This window comes from Loxodonta africana, chromosome 26 (assembly GCF_030014295.1).
Source record: "Loxodonta africana isolate mLoxAfr1 chromosome 26, mLoxAfr1.hap2, whole genome shotgun sequence".
Lineage (NCBI taxonomy): Eukaryota > Metazoa > Chordata > Mammalia > Proboscidea > Elephantidae > Loxodonta > Loxodonta africana.
In genome coordinates, this window is record NC_087367.1 from 27,801,449 (window position 1) to 27,819,009 (window position 17,561).

The 17,561-nt window shown below is 43.0% G+C and overlaps 1 protein-coding gene across 12 annotated transcripts in view; it reads right to left on the reverse strand.

Annotated features, from left to right (window-relative positions):
• CRIM1 (cysteine rich transmembrane BMP regulator 1) overlaps positions 1 to 17,561 on the reverse strand; it is a 244,272-nt gene that overhangs the window by 107,948 nt on the left and 118,763 nt on the right. For all 12 annotated transcript variants that reach the window (XM_064277211.1, XM_064277210.1, XM_064277201.1 and 9 more), the window contains one exon: positions 3,804 to 3,925. In XM_064277211.1, the coding sequence (XP_064133281.1) occupies positions 3,804 to 3,925 (122 nt within the window). The remainder of the gene's footprint in view (positions 1 to 3,803; positions 3,926 to 17,561) is intronic.

Here is a 17,561-nt window from a genome sequence, read left to right on the forward strand (position 1 = left end):
AATTCTAGTTCTCTTACTATTTCTACCACATCTGTAGTTACTTCCTCTACCGAAGTCTTAAACTCCTCAAAGGCATCCATGAAGGCTGGAATCAACTTCTTCCAAACTCCAGTTAATGTTGATATTTTGATGTCCTGCCATGAATCACGAACGTTCTTAGTGGCATCTAGTGTGGTGAATCCTTTCCACATGGTTTTCAATTTACTTTTCCCAGATCCATCAGAGGAATCACTATCTATGGCAGCTACAGCCTTATATGAAATGTATTTCTTAAATAATAAGACTTGAACACCAAAATTACCCCTGGATCCATGGGCTGCAGAGTGGATGTTGTGTTAGCAGGCATGTACGTCTCCCTCCATCAGAGCTAGAGCTTCTGGGTAACTGGCTGAGTCATCTTGCACTTTCATGTTATGGAAATCGCTTCTTTCCTTAAACCTGATGAACCAATCTCTGCTACCTTCAAACTTTTCTTCTGCAGCTTCCTCACCTCTCTCAGCCTTCAAAGAATTGAAGAGAGTTAGGGCCTTGCTCTGGATTAGGCTGTGACTTAAGTTAAAGGAATACTGTGGCTGGTTAGATCTTCTATCCAGACCACTAAAACTTTCTCCATATCAGCCATAAGGCTGCTTCACTTTCTTATCATTTGTGGGTTCTCTGGAGCAGCACTTTTAATTTCCTTCAAGAACTTTTCCTCTGCATTCACAACTTGGTTAACTGGTGCAAGAGGGCTAGCTTTTGGCCTCTCTGAGCTTTCAACACGCCTTCCTCACTAATCTTAATCATTTCTAGCTTTTGATTTAAAGTGAGAGATGTGTGACTCTTCCTTTCATTTGAACACTTAGAGGCCATTGGAGGGTTATTAATTGGCCTAATTTCAATATTGTCTCAGGGAATAGGGAGGCCCACACAGAGGGAGAGAGATGGAGGGGTGGGGAAAGGCTGGTCAGTAGGACAGTCAGAATACACACAACATTTATTAAGTTCACTGTCTTATATGGGTTGGGCACGATTTGTGGTGTCTCCAAACAATCACAATAGTAACATCAAAAATCACTGATCACAGATCACCATAAGAGATATAATAATAATGAAAGTTGGAAATATTTCAAGAATCACCAAAATGTGACATGGAGACACAAAGTGAACACATGCTGTTGGAAAAATGGTGCTGATGGACTTGCAACACTGGATTGCCACAAACCTTCAATTTGTAAAAAAATGTGGTTATCTGCAATGTGCAATAAAGCAAACTGCAATAAAATGAGGTATGCCTCTGTGTGTGTGTGTGTGTATGTGTTTGTGTATACACAGACGCACACACACATACATACATATGAAGTTATACATATACACATACGTATATACATATACACACACAGAGGGAGAAGGGAGGGGGAGGGAGAAACAGAGAAAGGTATGTATATATACATACGTTAAAAGAAGTAAAACACAGTCAAAAGACTTGGAGGCAGAATGTCTTTAAACTTGATTCTGTAAAATTATGAGTCTTGATAATGTTATAGTTTCCAGTCTCATTTATAACTAAATCACTAATATAGTAACACAGATGCTTCAGCAGGACAAGAAACAAAAATCACCCAATAAGTTTACAGTGAGAAGAAAGAAGCAACCACCAGCAACACTGTGACTGTGCTCTGTTGTCTGAACATTTTCACATGGCAGATGGAAGTTCTGATCCTGAGGTTGGATTCCTGTAACAGGTGAGACTACCAATGGGGGCAGGCCCTGAACATTAATGCAAGGCCGCTGGGGTGGGGAACAGTTATTAGCTGTCTGGGGCACCTCAGGTTGGAGGCACCTCAGCTAACGTCCTGATAAAAAAGGTATGACTCGGGTTTCTATCAGCAAGACGCAAGCAGAAAAAATGCACCCCTCTTCCTCACCCAGAGGAGACAGCAGCAAACTTTATTACTAGGGGTAGTATTTCCAGGGGATAGATGGCTTGAGATTAAAGTGTAGAGCAATCAAAGATGGAGAACTCCCACAAAGTAACCTCTCTCTGGGCTAGTATTTAACAGCTACTTCTAGAAGAAAGCAGGATGATACAAACCACATCACTCACAAGTTCAATCATTCAGTCAACAAAATCTGGGTGTCCTATGAGAGCCAGATAATGTGCTAACATCCACAGACCTAAGGGTGAATGTGACATGCTTCCTTGTCCTGTCAGGTCATATTCTGGAATGGGACACAGGCATGAAAGTAAGTGCTTACAGCACAGAGTGATGAGTGTATCTGAGATGTCAGGGGAGCTGAGGGTAAGGAGACTCTTCTGGTCTCAAATGGTGTGGGAAAGTATTCACAGAATATCACCTATAATAATTTAAACTGCAGCAGTGCCAGAGAGAAAAGGTCAGCGTGGCCATTTGCTGGTGTTCAGCAGATATTACTAATGGCTGGATAATAACATGGGTGGGGCGAAGCATTGAGAAGAGATTCTGTGCACACAGAAGTTTCTCTGCAGCCTTCCCCCAGGTGTGCCTGTATTTATTAGGTTTTTATAAAGCCCTTGTACGTATAAAGTCAGGACGTTCACCTCACCTTCTCCATCGCCCTGAAATGCTAGTTCACTATCCACACAGGAGGTTCACATAATAAGGACTACTTGCACATTAGGTACAATTCCAAGTGTTTCCCATATAATAATATAATACCTCATTTAATTTACCGTTAACTCTGTTTTACAGATGCAGAAACTGAGGGCCAGGAAGACCAAGTTACATAGCTAGTAACTGGAGAAACCCAATACTCAAACTGAGGTTGTTTGGTTCCAGTCTGTGTTCTCCCTTAACCATGAGGCCAAACTGCAAGTACTTCTTCAAAACAAAACGAAAAAAACACATGGCCACTGGCCCCAAAACCACAGGACATAATTAACAAGACTCAACTTTAACATAACCCTTTCTTGTGGGGGAAGAAAGAATTTAGGATTATGTGCAGGAAACCCTCTGAACCCTGCATTCTTGTAGGCAGTAGTAGTTAATATGAATGTTTCTCTGTCATTTTGTTGTGTTTGTCCAAATCCATCTCCATTTTCCTTGTGTGTACAAGTACTGACTATCTAAATAATACTGCCAATTACTGGTATCTCACTTGCTTAGGTTTTATTCTTCTCCTTCTGAAAATGCTAAGGGAGGGGCCACACTGTAGGTTCTCTCCCGTTCTAGCCGCCCAAATTCAATGAAGGCCATGTCACTTCCTCAAGCTACAGTTACCAAACTGTCTTGTGAAAGGAAGGAATCCTGTGACTGAAGAATTCTTTTCTGGGCCACAAGGGTCAAGCTTAAGGCAGGCCAGCAGTAATGACCAAACACTGGCCAAAGATGTTTAAAGTGGGAAAGTGCTGAACTAGATGAACAACGTCTTTTCTGTTTCAAATTGTGCTAACGCCAGTGTGTTTTTAGTTACATAGATTACTTCCTGACAGCAATGGGATGGGAGCTGAATGACGGCAGAAAGAATGTAATTACAGGTTCCACCATCCTCTCCTGAAATTCTGAACAGTTCTGAAATACTGAAACACAGCAGAGCATGATGGCTTCATGCAATATGCTATTACATTTCCAAAATTCTTTTTCTGATGGATGGGATGGTGACCCCTGTCCTAACACCCATTACTATGCTGTGGGCTCTTGAGCAAACCTTTCTGAGTGAGTTTCTGCAAGTCTCCGAGCACATTCCCTGCCTTAAATAGGCAGAAGCAGCTAGGTTTAGCCCTCCCCACTCCTCCTCCTCCTGCACAAATGTGCACTCTCTGAGAACAAGAGAACCCCACATACCATTAACACATTCAAAGACATCACAGCACTTTCCGGGTGTCCCATCTCCACGAGAGACTATGCGGGGAGTGGATCCCACCTCACACACGGGGAAACCACATAAGCCAGAGAGACACTCGCATCTGAAACCAAAGAAAAGGGAAGGAAAACCCCATGAATAAACAACAACACAGAAGTCAGGAGACCACAAACAAAGTGGCAGTGGTTGTGGCAAAGTAACTGGCCTACATACATATCACACTGCCTTGTTTATCTGGCGTCACCGGGGCGTGAGGGGTTCTAACGTGATTTGTTTTCTAAACAACTAAGGCGCATCTCCTTAATAAACACTTAAAAAAAACTTTTTTTTTTAACCATTTCGACAGAGGTATTTCTAAAATGCATTACTTCATCTCTTACTTAACCAGACCGATACTGAGCATGAGAACATTTTCTTGATGACTCAGGGCCACCTTTACATGCCTACAGTATTGTATTACTCAGGACACCAGTGACGCCTGCATGAGCCAATACAGAATGTTTGCTCCTGCATTTTTAAACAGCCTCATGTTGCTGTTGATGTTTAGGTGTTTTTCAGAGTTTTTGATTCTTCTTTCGACTGTCAAGTTACCGGCTTTTCATAGAAAAGCTTTGTCTCTAGTAGTACCCCCATCTTGAGCCACATTCATTTTATAATTGTATATAATATCAGAAGAAAGACTCTGATCAAAGGCTGAGGAGCTCTTTATAAATAAAGGGCATGAGATTTATTAAAAGAACTGTGACACCTCTCTTGAAAGCTGGGAGTCTTGATTTTTGGAACATCTAAGCTATCATGCGCATATTTCTCTCCACATGCATGAATGAAGTAGGTGCTCAGTGAACTGCAAGCTAGCTCTGTTGCTTCTCACCCTTACCTTCAACTCTGCTGCAAGACTTGCCTGAACAGAGAAACACAACAAGTGTGGGCAGGTAAAATAAGAGGAGAAAAATGCAGGCAACTGCCTGACACTGATGGGCTACAATGAAATGTTGCTATAGTTGTTAGCTGCCATTAGAAAAGATGGTGTTAGCTGTTATCAAGTCAGCGTAACTCACGGAGACCCCATATATAATGAGATCAATTGTTGTTCTCCATAGCACTTCATTAGCGGATTTGTCTTAAGTAGATTGCCAGGCCTTTCTTCGCAGCCTGTCTCAGTCTGGAAGCTCCACTAGAACCTTTTAGCAGCAGGCTGCTCCACTGATAGACAGGTGGTAGCTGCACATGAGGAACACTGGCTGGAAATTGAACCTGGGTCTCACGCATGGAAGGCTAGAACTCTGCCACTGAACTACATACGACATCCCCTACACTCAAACTGGAGGTAGGAAATGAGAAGCCCAGGGCAACAAGATGTTAGCATGTAAATGTAATTCCAGGACGGAGGAGCTGGCCTACTGTTCTGGGACTCCCCTGGGGATGGAAGCATGGATTAGAAGGGTGAAGATGATGAGGAAGGGAGATCTCAGGTAAAACAAAACAAAACAAACCCACTGCCGTCGAGTGGATTCTGACTGATAGCGACCCTATAGGACAGAGTAGAACTGCCCCACAGGTGTAAAAGGAAGGCATCCTAAAAAAAGACAATCTCGAAGGAAGGAAAAATGTGGGTATGTATGCAAAGCAGGGGTCAAGATTAAGGGAGAGTCATTCCCAGCAGGGAAGAACTACTAACACATTCTGTATTAATTCTGTATTTTTTTCTTTCTTATTTAGGTAATTGATTTGTTCTCCAACTGGTCTTCAGATCTTTAATAAGTCAAAGTATGCTTATAGTCCACAGTACCTCAGTAACCAAGCCTAGAGGCTTACTTACACTTACAGCTAACTGCAGAACTAAAAAGGAAATGAATTTAAGTTAAAATCTGCACCAAAGACTATGCTAAAGCCACTGGGAGACATAAATTACCCTCCATAAGGCAGGTCCTTTTTGGCTTCTTTCGTGTGCAGTGATGCTTATATTGGGATCCTGAGAGAAGAGGATGTTAGATAATTAAGGTTTTGCTGCAACTGGTATTCCTGCCTACGGTTTAAAATAGGTGTCTGCCTGTTTTGTGTTAGCTGTGCTGGGGGCTCTCATTTCACAGTCTGTATTCCCACAGGAAACCCTGGTGGCACAGTGGTTAAGTGCTACAGTGGCTAACCAAAGGGTCGGCAGTTCAAATCGGCCAGACGCTCCTTGGAAACTCTATGGGGCAGTTCTACCCTGTCCTGTAGGGTTGCTATGAGTCGGAATCGACTTGACGGCACTGGGTTTGGTTTTGGTTTTTTGATATTCCTACAGGATGATCACCCTCTAAGGGCTGAGTAAATATGAACTGGGCTTTTAGTCCCTGCTAAGGTTATCCCATAGTCTTTCACTTTTATGTGCTAGCCACTGCAATTTTACACATGTAAACATATCACTGTGATATTACAGTAACAGTATACTGTTTATATTTATTATACTTGACATTCTGTACAACTTAAACTCCTTTGAGTTTACAGAATAATGGAGTTACACCACACCTTGATCCCAATGTCTAAATGTGATTAGAATGGAAGCATCCTACAAGAACGCCTGACTAACTTTCTCTCATACATCTCCTAGAATTCACATGCTCACCTACTGATGTGTCTCAGGGAATCATTCTGTTTTAAACACCAAGCATTCAACCAAAAAAACCTCTTCATATGCTGTCCTTCCACATTTCAGCAACCTTTACTGCAGACTACGTGCACTTAAGGAGTGCTAGGTATTCTGTAAGGCTGCTAGAAATCATGCCAAGCTGAGAACCACAACTAAGTCTGCCCTCAGTCTTCTTTTATTTTTGACCTGTTTCCCAACATTTAAATATTCTCTATTGTTTTCCTGGAGTTCTGGGTGGTGCAAAAGGTGAAGCACTCGACTGCCGACTGCCAACTGAAAGATTGGCTGTTTGAGTCCATCCAGAGGCATCTTGGAAGAAAGGCCTAAAGATCTACTTCTAAAAAATCAGCCACTGAAAACCCTATGGAGCACAGTTTTACTCTGCACATATGGGGTCACCATGAGTCGGAATCAGCTCCATAGAAATTGGTTTTGGTTGTTTATTGTTTTCCTAGAGACCTATGCAGGTTGTTGCCCACATACTGCAGGAGTTCTAAAATCGCATACACCTGTCTATTAACCTATTTAAGAAAGAAAAGCCCTTCGTGTTGAATTTTCATTTCTAAGCCCAGAGTGACTGTGCATTGAAGATCCCAGGATTTGGGGTCCCTGGCATTTGCCAAAGGCATGCTACCTGCTCCTTGCCCCTTCTCTCCTTTGCCATTGCCCTCCCCACCTGTGGCCAAGCTTTGACTTCTTATAGCTTCCTCAGAACCTGGAGATTACCAAGTGTTAAATGCCATTAACTCCTTAATGAAAAGGAACTTGTTAAGAAACTCAAAGTTAAAATCTGGGCTCAGGACAGGTATCTATCAGGCAGCAATCTATTAGGTTGAAACCTTATGAAATTGCCATTTTGGCAGGTCAAAAACGGACAAATAGCAACTTCATATAGTTCAACATAATACAACTCACATGAGTTATCTTTTGATAGATATTTCTACATTCACTCTCTCAGGTAACAAAAGGCAGACCCCTTCATGACCCATATTTGCCAAGAATCTGTTATGTCCCCTTATATGAATACAGTGTAGTTTTAAAAAAATTCTTACATAAGATTATTCTAGATTCTCTGGTTTACTCATGAGAACTGTGAGATGGACAGCTTAATCAACTGTCCAGAAATTCCTTAAATAGGGCTTCCTGTTCCCTGTGTTTTCCGCTAGAAGGGACTAGATTCTCTTCTACTGAGTCATAAAGAGGAAATGTTGAATTACAGAACAACTGAACCATGTACACTGCGAACCACGCACACTGTACCTTGTCCTCACCAGTTCTTTCTCTTCATTTTTATTCTTTTTTTTCCCTCCTCTAATCTTCCCCCTACCTTTATCCCAATCCCTGGATAAAGAGTAAGCAAGGGAAAGAAGAAAGCATGCGTACTACGGACAGAGGAAACAGGCTAACATATGAGAAACAGAAGCTTAGTTAAATTGATGCCACCACTTACCTCTCACTTCTGAAAGCCCACCCTCTCCAGCTCTAACCTGGTCTCCCCACCCAAGTCTCTCCCTCTTCCAACCCAGACCCACAGCCTTGTGCCCAGATACTCTCCCTAAGGCTCAATTCCTGTACTTCCTTAGTCAGAAACCTTCAATTACTCTTCATTTACATTATCAATCCCTCAGTCTCCCATTCCACATGCTCAAATCCACATACTCTTCTTCCAATTCCATCTCCCAGTATGCCCTTTCATTTTCCTTATGCAACAGTCACACTGCCATTCTCCGCTCAAGCCTTCGCTTCGCGCTGCCCACCTGTCTGCCTCCTGAACAATCCTCCCCCAGCCCTCCTTTCCAGCTGTCTTTATAGGCCAATCCCAAATAATAGCTCCTTCTCTGAACACGTGAACATTGTGCTTTTTGGAAAGCGCCTCTCTTACTCTGTTCTGTGGTGACTTGAGTACCCATCTTACCACATGCACTTTTTGTATCTGTTGTGTACAGAACTAGAAATGAAGAAAGAGGAACACCATTAACAAAACTGCTAAAGCAAGTGGGAAGCAAAGAACCGAGATAAGATTTCTATGCTGTGAACTCAAAAAGGCCATTCCAGGCAGAGCTGATATTTGCAGGACAGCCTGAGCAGAAATGCTAAGGGCTTGTTTTTGGTAACAGCTTTTGTTGTTGTTGCTGTTAGGTGCTATCGAGTCAGTTGTACAGCCACCCTACATACAACAGAATGAAACACTGCCTGGTCCTGCACTGCCCTCACAGATGGCTTTATTCAGATATACTTCTCAAACCATAAAACTCACCCTTTCAAACTGTACAATTCAGTAGTTTTAGTATATTCACTATATGGTCAGTAAAAAAGAGTAAAACCCTCAATGAGATGGATTGACAGTGGCTGTAACAACAGGCTCCAGCGTAATGATGATTGTGAGGAGGGCCCAGGACTGGGCAGTATTTCGAACTGACTTGACGGCACCTAACCACAACAGCAGCAAAGCATATTCACAAGGCTGTATGACCTCCACCACTATCTAATTTAGAACATTTTCACCACTCCAAAAAGAAACCCCGTACCTATTAGCAGTCACTCCCCATTCTTCCCTCCCCCCAGCCCCTGGCTACCACTAATCCACTTTCTGTCTTTATGGATTTGCCTATTCTGGGCATTGCATCTACATGGAATCATATGATATGTGGACTAAGGGCTTTTAACTTCAAACAAGAAGCAACCTGTTTCGCAATTTGCCAGAAAAAAATCAAGTCTCTAACGCTAACCTCACTACTAAGAGAATGATCAATCAATGCGCCACATTAATGAATTCTTTTGCATCACGCAATCACAGGTGCAGCCAGGTGAGATTTGGGTAAGCTGGTTTTTCCCACGTAGGTAATGGATTCAGCTCAGCGGGCATCTGAGTGTCTCGTGAACAGCACTCAGAAACCATCTAGCCCCTAGAGGGCACTCACCTCCTTAGAAGACCCACGCTGGCTGTTTCTGCTGCCTAGAAGGCATCGCACACCTATTCTTTCCCTTCCTGTTCTCTGCTTCCTGCACTACACAGACAGTCCCAGGCAGGCCAGAAAGCCAGTGTCCTACCTAGCTCCTGGGCACAGCTTATAACAGGCTTCCAAGTCTGGCCTCTACCTATCCTTTAGCTTCAGTACTCTACTGGTTCCATCACACATCCCACTTTCTGGCAACAAAGGCTACCAGCCATTCACTGAATACAATACCCCCACCCCTTATCACTCCAGCCACAGCTCATATGTCTACCCCACCTTGAATTCCTGTCTCTCCTTGGCCCATGGTGAATTCCACACAGTCACTAAGACCACCCACCCCTCGTGGCCTTCTCTGCTCAAAAGAAGCAACTGGAATCAATTTTCTCTCGTCTGAGCTTCAATAGCTTCAATAGCACACGAGGTACCTAACGTAAGGAGTGTGCTTGCTCATCACAAGATTTCTTCTGCCCCTCTGTGAGTTCCTCCAGTGCAGCGTGCAGGTTTTACTTGTCTTAGAAGTAAAAGAATGAATGATACAAACATCCAAATATTAGTCTGGAATTTTTTTTTCCTTGCTACTAAGTCAGGGGTTAGATCATGTATTGTTTTTTTATTTTTTATTATTGTAAATTTTAGATTATGAGTTGATATGTGCGGTGTTTTACAAATTTAGTGTGTGAGAAGAAACACTTATGGAATTTATTTATAATGCAGATTACAGGTCACCACAGTCCAGGGCTGTTTTTCTGAAAGTCTAGGGCCCAGCTCTGCCATCTGCCCATATAATGACCACTCCAGGAGATTTCAGTGACAGTTAGGGACTCTCTGAGAAATTCACACTTACAGGGCAGAGCAGTCACAGTTTAATTTGCACATTCCACTGGAAGAAGCCAAGTACAACTAGTTTTAACATTTTAATGAGAAAGATAATTATTAGTACCTGCTTGATCATTTACAAAAACTTCTTCCTCCCTGAACACATCTGACACCATGAGGTAAGAAAAGAACAACTTTATTTACCATCCAATACCATCATCCACCAATACCATTCCACTAGCAAGCCACTGAAACTCTCGGAGGCTTGGTTTTCTCATCCATAAAATGGGATGGCTGGATCCCAGTGAACTCTCTTCTAATCATGAAATCTCACGATGCTCTCACTGCCATTCCCATTCCCATCACGGCCAAAGTCTGATCCCAGCTTGTCCTTTTCTCTCAGTTCTCACCTGTCCCCTGTCCTTGGAATGGAACACACATCCTGTACCCCCATCCCTAACTCCTCCTCCTTTCCAAGCACCTCCACCTTCAGGCCCAGCTCAAGTTGGGCCTTCTCTCTGAAGTTTTTTCAGTAATTTTTCGGTATAATTACACATCTACAAGGGTTTCTTTATCTACTAAAGAACAGTGTAAGCAATACAGGAGAAGGAACGATACGCTAGATGTGGTATTCCCATCACCACATTATCACAACTAAGTTGTTAAGAGTCTATTTTTTGTTTCACCAGAATGACTGAGGGAACCTCAAAGACCACTAAGCTCTGAAAAGTCACCAGAAACAGCCATGGGGAAAAGGGTCTCTTTGCCATCCCCACCACCCATTTGGCAAAAAACCCAGGAACATGCCCCATGGTGGGCACTACAAAAAGTAAAGGGCAAATGTTGTTCTAACATTCCCATTCAATAAGCTCTTTATGCAGAGGAGGAATTTTGGAAGCAGCAAACCATCAGACACCTCATCTTCCCAAGCAGACCTCTATCCCTACCTACATCCTGGGGGGAAACATCAACAACTCAGTAAGGCCATCTGGGAAATACTTCTCCCAATCCTGGATTTATTCCACACCTGAGTTGTGTGCTTGAGCTCTTCAAAAGGGAGACATTGCTGCCTATAAATCAAAAACTACTACTTACACATGGGAGGGAAGTCTCCCTTTACTCACAAAACAAGGATAAATGAGAAATTAAAAGGGCAAAGCACTAGTTCTACAAGAATTCCACATGGCTTATTAGTGAAATAACTGTCAGAAATGAAAACTGTAATTACATGTAAAACACATTTCTATTCTATAAAAAGCAGCTTCAATTTTAATTAAATCTGATGTACTATCTTTCTACTGATTAAGTATCTTGCCTCTTTCCAAGAATGTGTAAGTTGAAAAAAAAAAAAAAGGCTAAATACAAATCCATAAAGAAACAGGGTTCCCACCTGAGGGTCTGACGACGCTTACTGAAAACTGCACTCCTCCCTACCAAGTTCTTCAGGCTGACAATTTTTCACATGTCCTAAGCACTCTTTAAAGAACTAACCCTCCTGCACCATTTCGCAGCTAGTCCCTACACAATCCCTTCCATTTTCACCAGCCAAGCAGTGAAACGTGTGTCTTAGCCACAGAAAGCACATGGCCCAGCCCTCAGGATCGCACGCTTCCTTCTGATCACCATGCCACCCCTCTGTAGAGTGATCTGTTACCTGCATAACCAGAAACGGCACGTTACGTTTGTGCTTTGTTTTCCCCAGGCCGGAGGAATCAAGGGTATGCTCCACATTAACCAGCTAACCAGCTGCCGTCCAGCTGATTCCGACTCATGGCAACCCCGTGTGTGTCAGAGTAGAACTGTGCTCCACAGGGTTTTCAACTGCTGAGTTTTTGGAAGTAAACTTCCAGGCCTTTCTTCTGAGGCACTTCTGGGTAGAATAGAACCTCCAACCTTTCAGTTAGCCAGCTGAGCATGTTAACCCGGCGACTCCGAACAGGGAAGGTATAAACTGAGGAAAATTAGGTAAAATATCGCTTTGCATTTCCTAATATTAGTACTAATAATAAAGCCCATTGTAAGCCCTTAATAAAGTAGTCATTATAACTCTTCTTTTTCTAGCTTTCTCAAGGTACAGATGATTATGGCTTCCTCTTCAAGGCTGGTCTGGCACTGGGCCCAGGAAGCTTATCTTAAAGGTGCTAAGTTGAAAGAAAAGTGGTACCAAGTGTAGGAAAACAGAAGCTGTGAGGCCACATGGTTTCTGTAAGAATTATAAAATTATTTTCTAGAGTTATTTCACAGCGCATAGGAACTAAATGGGGTGATTGGGGGGACAGAAAGCAATGGCCCTTTACGTCAATAAATTACCCCCTTGATACGACTGGCTAAAGAACACAGTTGGGGAAGCTCAAAAGGGACTCCACCAGCCGGGGAACCAAAGGCACAGAAACAACTGAAAACCATCCCCAAGGCCTGTGACCATTAAAAACACTAGCGCTTGGGTATCCTGCACTACTGTCAGCTCAGCCCAGCAAACTGATAAGGAGGGCTGACCACATCCCAGGAGCAGAAGACTCTCCACCCTCACTTCTTAGGTCTGGAGGAAAGACACTGGCATTTGCTTTCGTGGCTGGCTGGATGGCCTAGAGAGTAAAGATGAGATGGGAGTGAGAGAGGCATGGAAGATCAGCTAGGAAAAGTAAGAAAAAGGAAAATGGGCACATGGCATTCTGGAAAGGAATGGGTCTGGGATGTGGATAGGAGTCTTAATATACTGATGTTAAGTCACTCATTTCAGAGCCTGCAACTGCCAACTTAATAGGAATGGTACCTCTGACCTTGGAATCAGCTTGTTTATCCACATACGACTATTTCACAACTACTTACTGAGTGTCTACACGTAGTCCACACTGCTCTAGTTCTGGCCCTCAGCTTAGGGAAAGTGTCAGATGGGTAATTACAGACGAAGATCCAATGGATGTGACTATTTAACTCCCTGCCCCAGCACACACCAATAACGCTTGGACTAACCTTCCACTGGAAACCTGAGCAAACTTCTGCTGTTTGAGCTGCTAAGGCTCCTTTAGGCCTCCAGATCCATCTGTGGCCTCAAGTTGGGGTGGCAGTGAAATGGCTGACTTTATATCAAACATCCACTTGGATCCATGTGAGAGCCCAATTCCTAGGGCTCTCATCCTTGTCATAAGGGCAAAGTATAAGATCATCCGATCTCCCATTCTCCAGGAAATGTGCTTTCCTGTGCTGCACTGCTCTACCTCCCAGGGTCTCATCCTTTTATGCTAATCTCTCCCAGTTGTTTACCCCGTCCCTCCCCCAACCCTTTCTCTGAAGACAAATTCCTTTATCAGCTATCATTAGAAGATGCACCATTGAAATCTGTTTCTAACACTTACCCAGCTGACCCGTGAGGATACTACGCCCACTCCTCACTTATTGACATGGTTCAGTTTCAAAGACCAAGTCGTTATGTGAAAATTGGCATTATGGAAAAATGGAGGATGACATCAGATCGCAAAATGGAAGATGACTACATCATTACGTAACTGCCAAATTACATCATTACATAACTGCCAAACCACTGAGAAACATGGCCCAGCCAAGTTGACACAAAACCTTAACCATCACATCTGGTGTTACTCTCGTCTTGCACCTACATGTTGTTACTGCCAGTTGTACATCACTGATGTGCAAAATAGTCAGATTTTTTACTATTGTTGTGAAATGTCAGATAATGAGACAGTCGGTAAGTGAGGGGTAAGTGTACTTCCTTGTAGCCCTCCCCAATGAGACTGCAAATTCCCCACACTCATTTATTCAGCATTCTCCAACTTGACCACTGGCTGCTCCCAAGATTTTACTTTCCTCCCCACGTAAGCCCTCCCTTTCCGTGGCCCTTTTTCCTATTCAATTTCTAAGGGAGAATCCCCTTTAGCAGAATGCACTCTGACATCAGATGGTCATAGGTTTGAGTCCTGGGAGCTTATGTAAGTTAGATAATTCCTCTAAGCCTCAACTGCACCATATGTGAAATGGGGATGACTCCCGTTCCCACTGAGTAGAGGATTCTGCCCTCTGTGGGGGCTGTCCCCTCTACCAAATCCTCGAGTTGTATACAATCCCCACCCAACTACCTCCACTCTTTTCAGATACTTGCCTAACCACCACAGATGTTCAGGTTTGCCATTTTCGGGTTTAACTAACTTGGAGTTGAGGTTGAGGGACGAGATAAGGCAGGGCAGGCAATTTAAACGGATTTGGAAGATGGCAGCAAAGATGAAAACACACTGAGTTTTGTGCTGTGTTGTTAAGGAACTGCAATCAGGATGAGGCTAAACCTGTGATAAAATAAACCTCTGTGAAGCAGAGACTTCAGGGAGGTGGAAGAGTTAGTGTTGGGAGCATGGGAGTAGGAGGCTGGCGGAACCCTGGCAGTGCAGAGGTTAAGAGCTATGGCTGCTAACCAAAAGGTCGGCAGTTCGAATCCACCAGCTGCTCCTTGGAAACCTTATGGGGCAGTTCTAATTTGTCCTATAGGGTCGTTAGGAGTCGGAATTGACTCGATGGCGAGTTTGGTTTGGTTTGGTTTCGTTTGGTGGGGGCTGTCACTACTCATTCCATGCAGAAATGTATACCTTCCAATTGCTCAAGAGAAGCCAGTTTTTTTATGTGAAGCAACCCACTTTTTATTTTTATTGCTTTAAGTGAAAGTTTACAAATCAAGTCAGTCTCTCATGCAAAAATTTGTATACACCTTGCTATGTACTCCTAGTAGCTCTCCTCTAATGAGACAGCACACTCCTTCTCTCCACCTTGTATTCCCCATGTCCATTCAGCCAGCTTCTCATCTCCCCTCCAGACAGGAGATGCCCACATAGTCTCAAGTGTCCACTTAAGCCAGGAAGCCCACTCTTCACCGGGATCATTTTCTATCCCATAGTCCAGTCCAATGCCTGTCTGAACAGTTGGCTATGGGAATGGTTCCAGTTTTGGGCCAACAGAAGGTCTGGGGACCATGACCTCCGGGGTCCTTCTAGTCTCACTCAGACCATTAAGTCTGGTCTTTTTACAAGAATTTGGGGTCTGCATCCCACTGCTCTCCTGCTCCATTAGGGATTCTCTGTTGTGTTTGCTGCCAGAGCAGTCATTGGTTGTAGCTGGGCACCATCTGGTTCTTCTGTTCTCAGGCTGATACAGTCTCTGATTTATGTGGCCCTTTCTGTCTCTTGGGCTCATAATGATCTCGTGTCTTTGGTGTTCTTCATTGTCCTTTGCTCCAGGTGGGTTGATGGCCACTTGCTAGCATTTAAGACGCCAGACACCACTCACCGAAGTGGAATGCAGAATGTTTTCTTAATAGATTTTATTATGCCAGTTGGCCCAGATGTCCCCTGAAACCATGGTCCCCAGATCCCTGCCCCTGCTACTCCAGCCTTCAAAGCATTTGGTTTATTCAGGAAACTGCTTTTGGTTTAGTCCAGTTGTGCTGCCCTTTCCTGTATTATGTTGTCTTTCCCTTCACCTAAAATAGTTCTTGTCTACTATCTTATTAGTGAATACCCCTCTCCCTTTCTCCCTCCCTGCCCTGGTAACCATCAAAGTTCTTATGATAGTTCTTAAGTTCTTATGATAGTAGTCAGCATCCCACTTTTTAAATATTGTTAATTAAAAGATGCTCTCTCCTCAAAAAAAAGACAAATATAAAAAAATTAAAAACACATCTCATGGTCAACTTCAGTCCCATGGCTGTCAGTTGAAAACTGTGATTCAAACCATTTACCTCCTCTGTCCTGATACCCAAATTGTTGAGGGCTGCTGGATAAAAGCATACTCCTCACCATAGTTATTCTACAACTTCAACACTGACGTACCCTCATCCTGCCTTCAGACCTCCAATCATCCCCAAGAATCACGTCTTTCATGACACTTCGTCTGACTAGAGGCACAAAGATAAACAGCTGATGTGTGTGTGGTGGGCGAGGTACGGACTGTAGAGTGTCCATCAAGCCTGGAGGAGTAGGGACAGAAGGAAGGACACTTCGGGCAGAGGAAAGAACATACTCAAATGTATACAGGCATGAAAGAATATAGGGAGTTTAGGTTGGAGCAAATGGTTCAGCCCACCAGTAGTATATTACGTTGAGATGGAGACTAGGGGATATTGTCAAGGACTGGCAGGAGACATGGCTAGAAATTAGGCCAGGGCTGGGTAATAAAGGGCCTCCCATGCCATATGAAGAAGCATGGAAGGAATAAACTTTTTAAATAAGTGCTGTAGTCTTGCAAGGTTATGGTTATCTGAGGAAAAACCCAAAACTGTCATTAATCCCATTTTTCTTGAATCATAAAAATAGGTGGGATTTGTGCTAATGTTTTGAGCTGCAAGACAAACTAAAAGTTTAAAAATGAATGACCATGAGAGCCTAGAATGCCCTTTCCTCTTTCTCCATCTGGTGAACTCTGACTCATTCTTAAAAGACTCAGCTCAAAAGTCAAATTCTACAGTTTTCCAAATCGAAAAGCTCTGTGAACTTAGGGTTTTTCACACGTTTCTACTTTTAAAGCACATAATGGTTTAAACTATGGTGGTTTGTACATGGTTGTCCCCTCCTTAGACTGTACCTTGACATTAGTACAAGTACATCTTATTCCCTCCAGGTAGTGCGATGCCTGGCAACATGATAAACACTCAAAATACTAGTTCCTTGAACAGACCAAGTACACCATGCAGTTTGACGCTAGAATTTGCCACAGTCTGGCTGTATATATAATTCAGTTAAAAGTACTCATTGAATATTTACCTGTACAAGGCACTGATGAGCAAGAAAACATGAGGTGGGCCCTTGTCCTCAAAGAGTACACAATCTAATGTACTCTAATGCCCTGGCAAGTGTCATGAGACTTTAAGAAACCATGATTCAGCCATGGAAATCAAAGCACTTGATCATATTATCCCATGACATATGATGTGCAACTTCTTTTCTTTTCAAACAAAAGCAAAGCCAGGGAAGAAGAAATGAAAACACACATCTCTATGTGATACATTCAACAACAGATTGAGCAAGTCCAAGAGAAACCAACTGTCTCCACCTCCAGGGCTGCAATTAAGTAGTTAAGTGTCCACAAGGCAAATATAACCCTGACCCTTCTGAAAACTGTGTCAACTTCAAGAATGAGGCAGGCACCTTATCACTTACATCCAAAGTAAAGGTGCAAATAAAAGTAAAATCTATCTTATGAAATTTTGGTTGGCTTTTGGTATTTTCAGAAGAGGTACAATCTTAACATTTTAGATTTGCTTATTAGCTATGTAAACAACATCACAAAGCATTTTTGCAGGACTGTCATGAGCTGTTACACTCCATTTGCCTGTG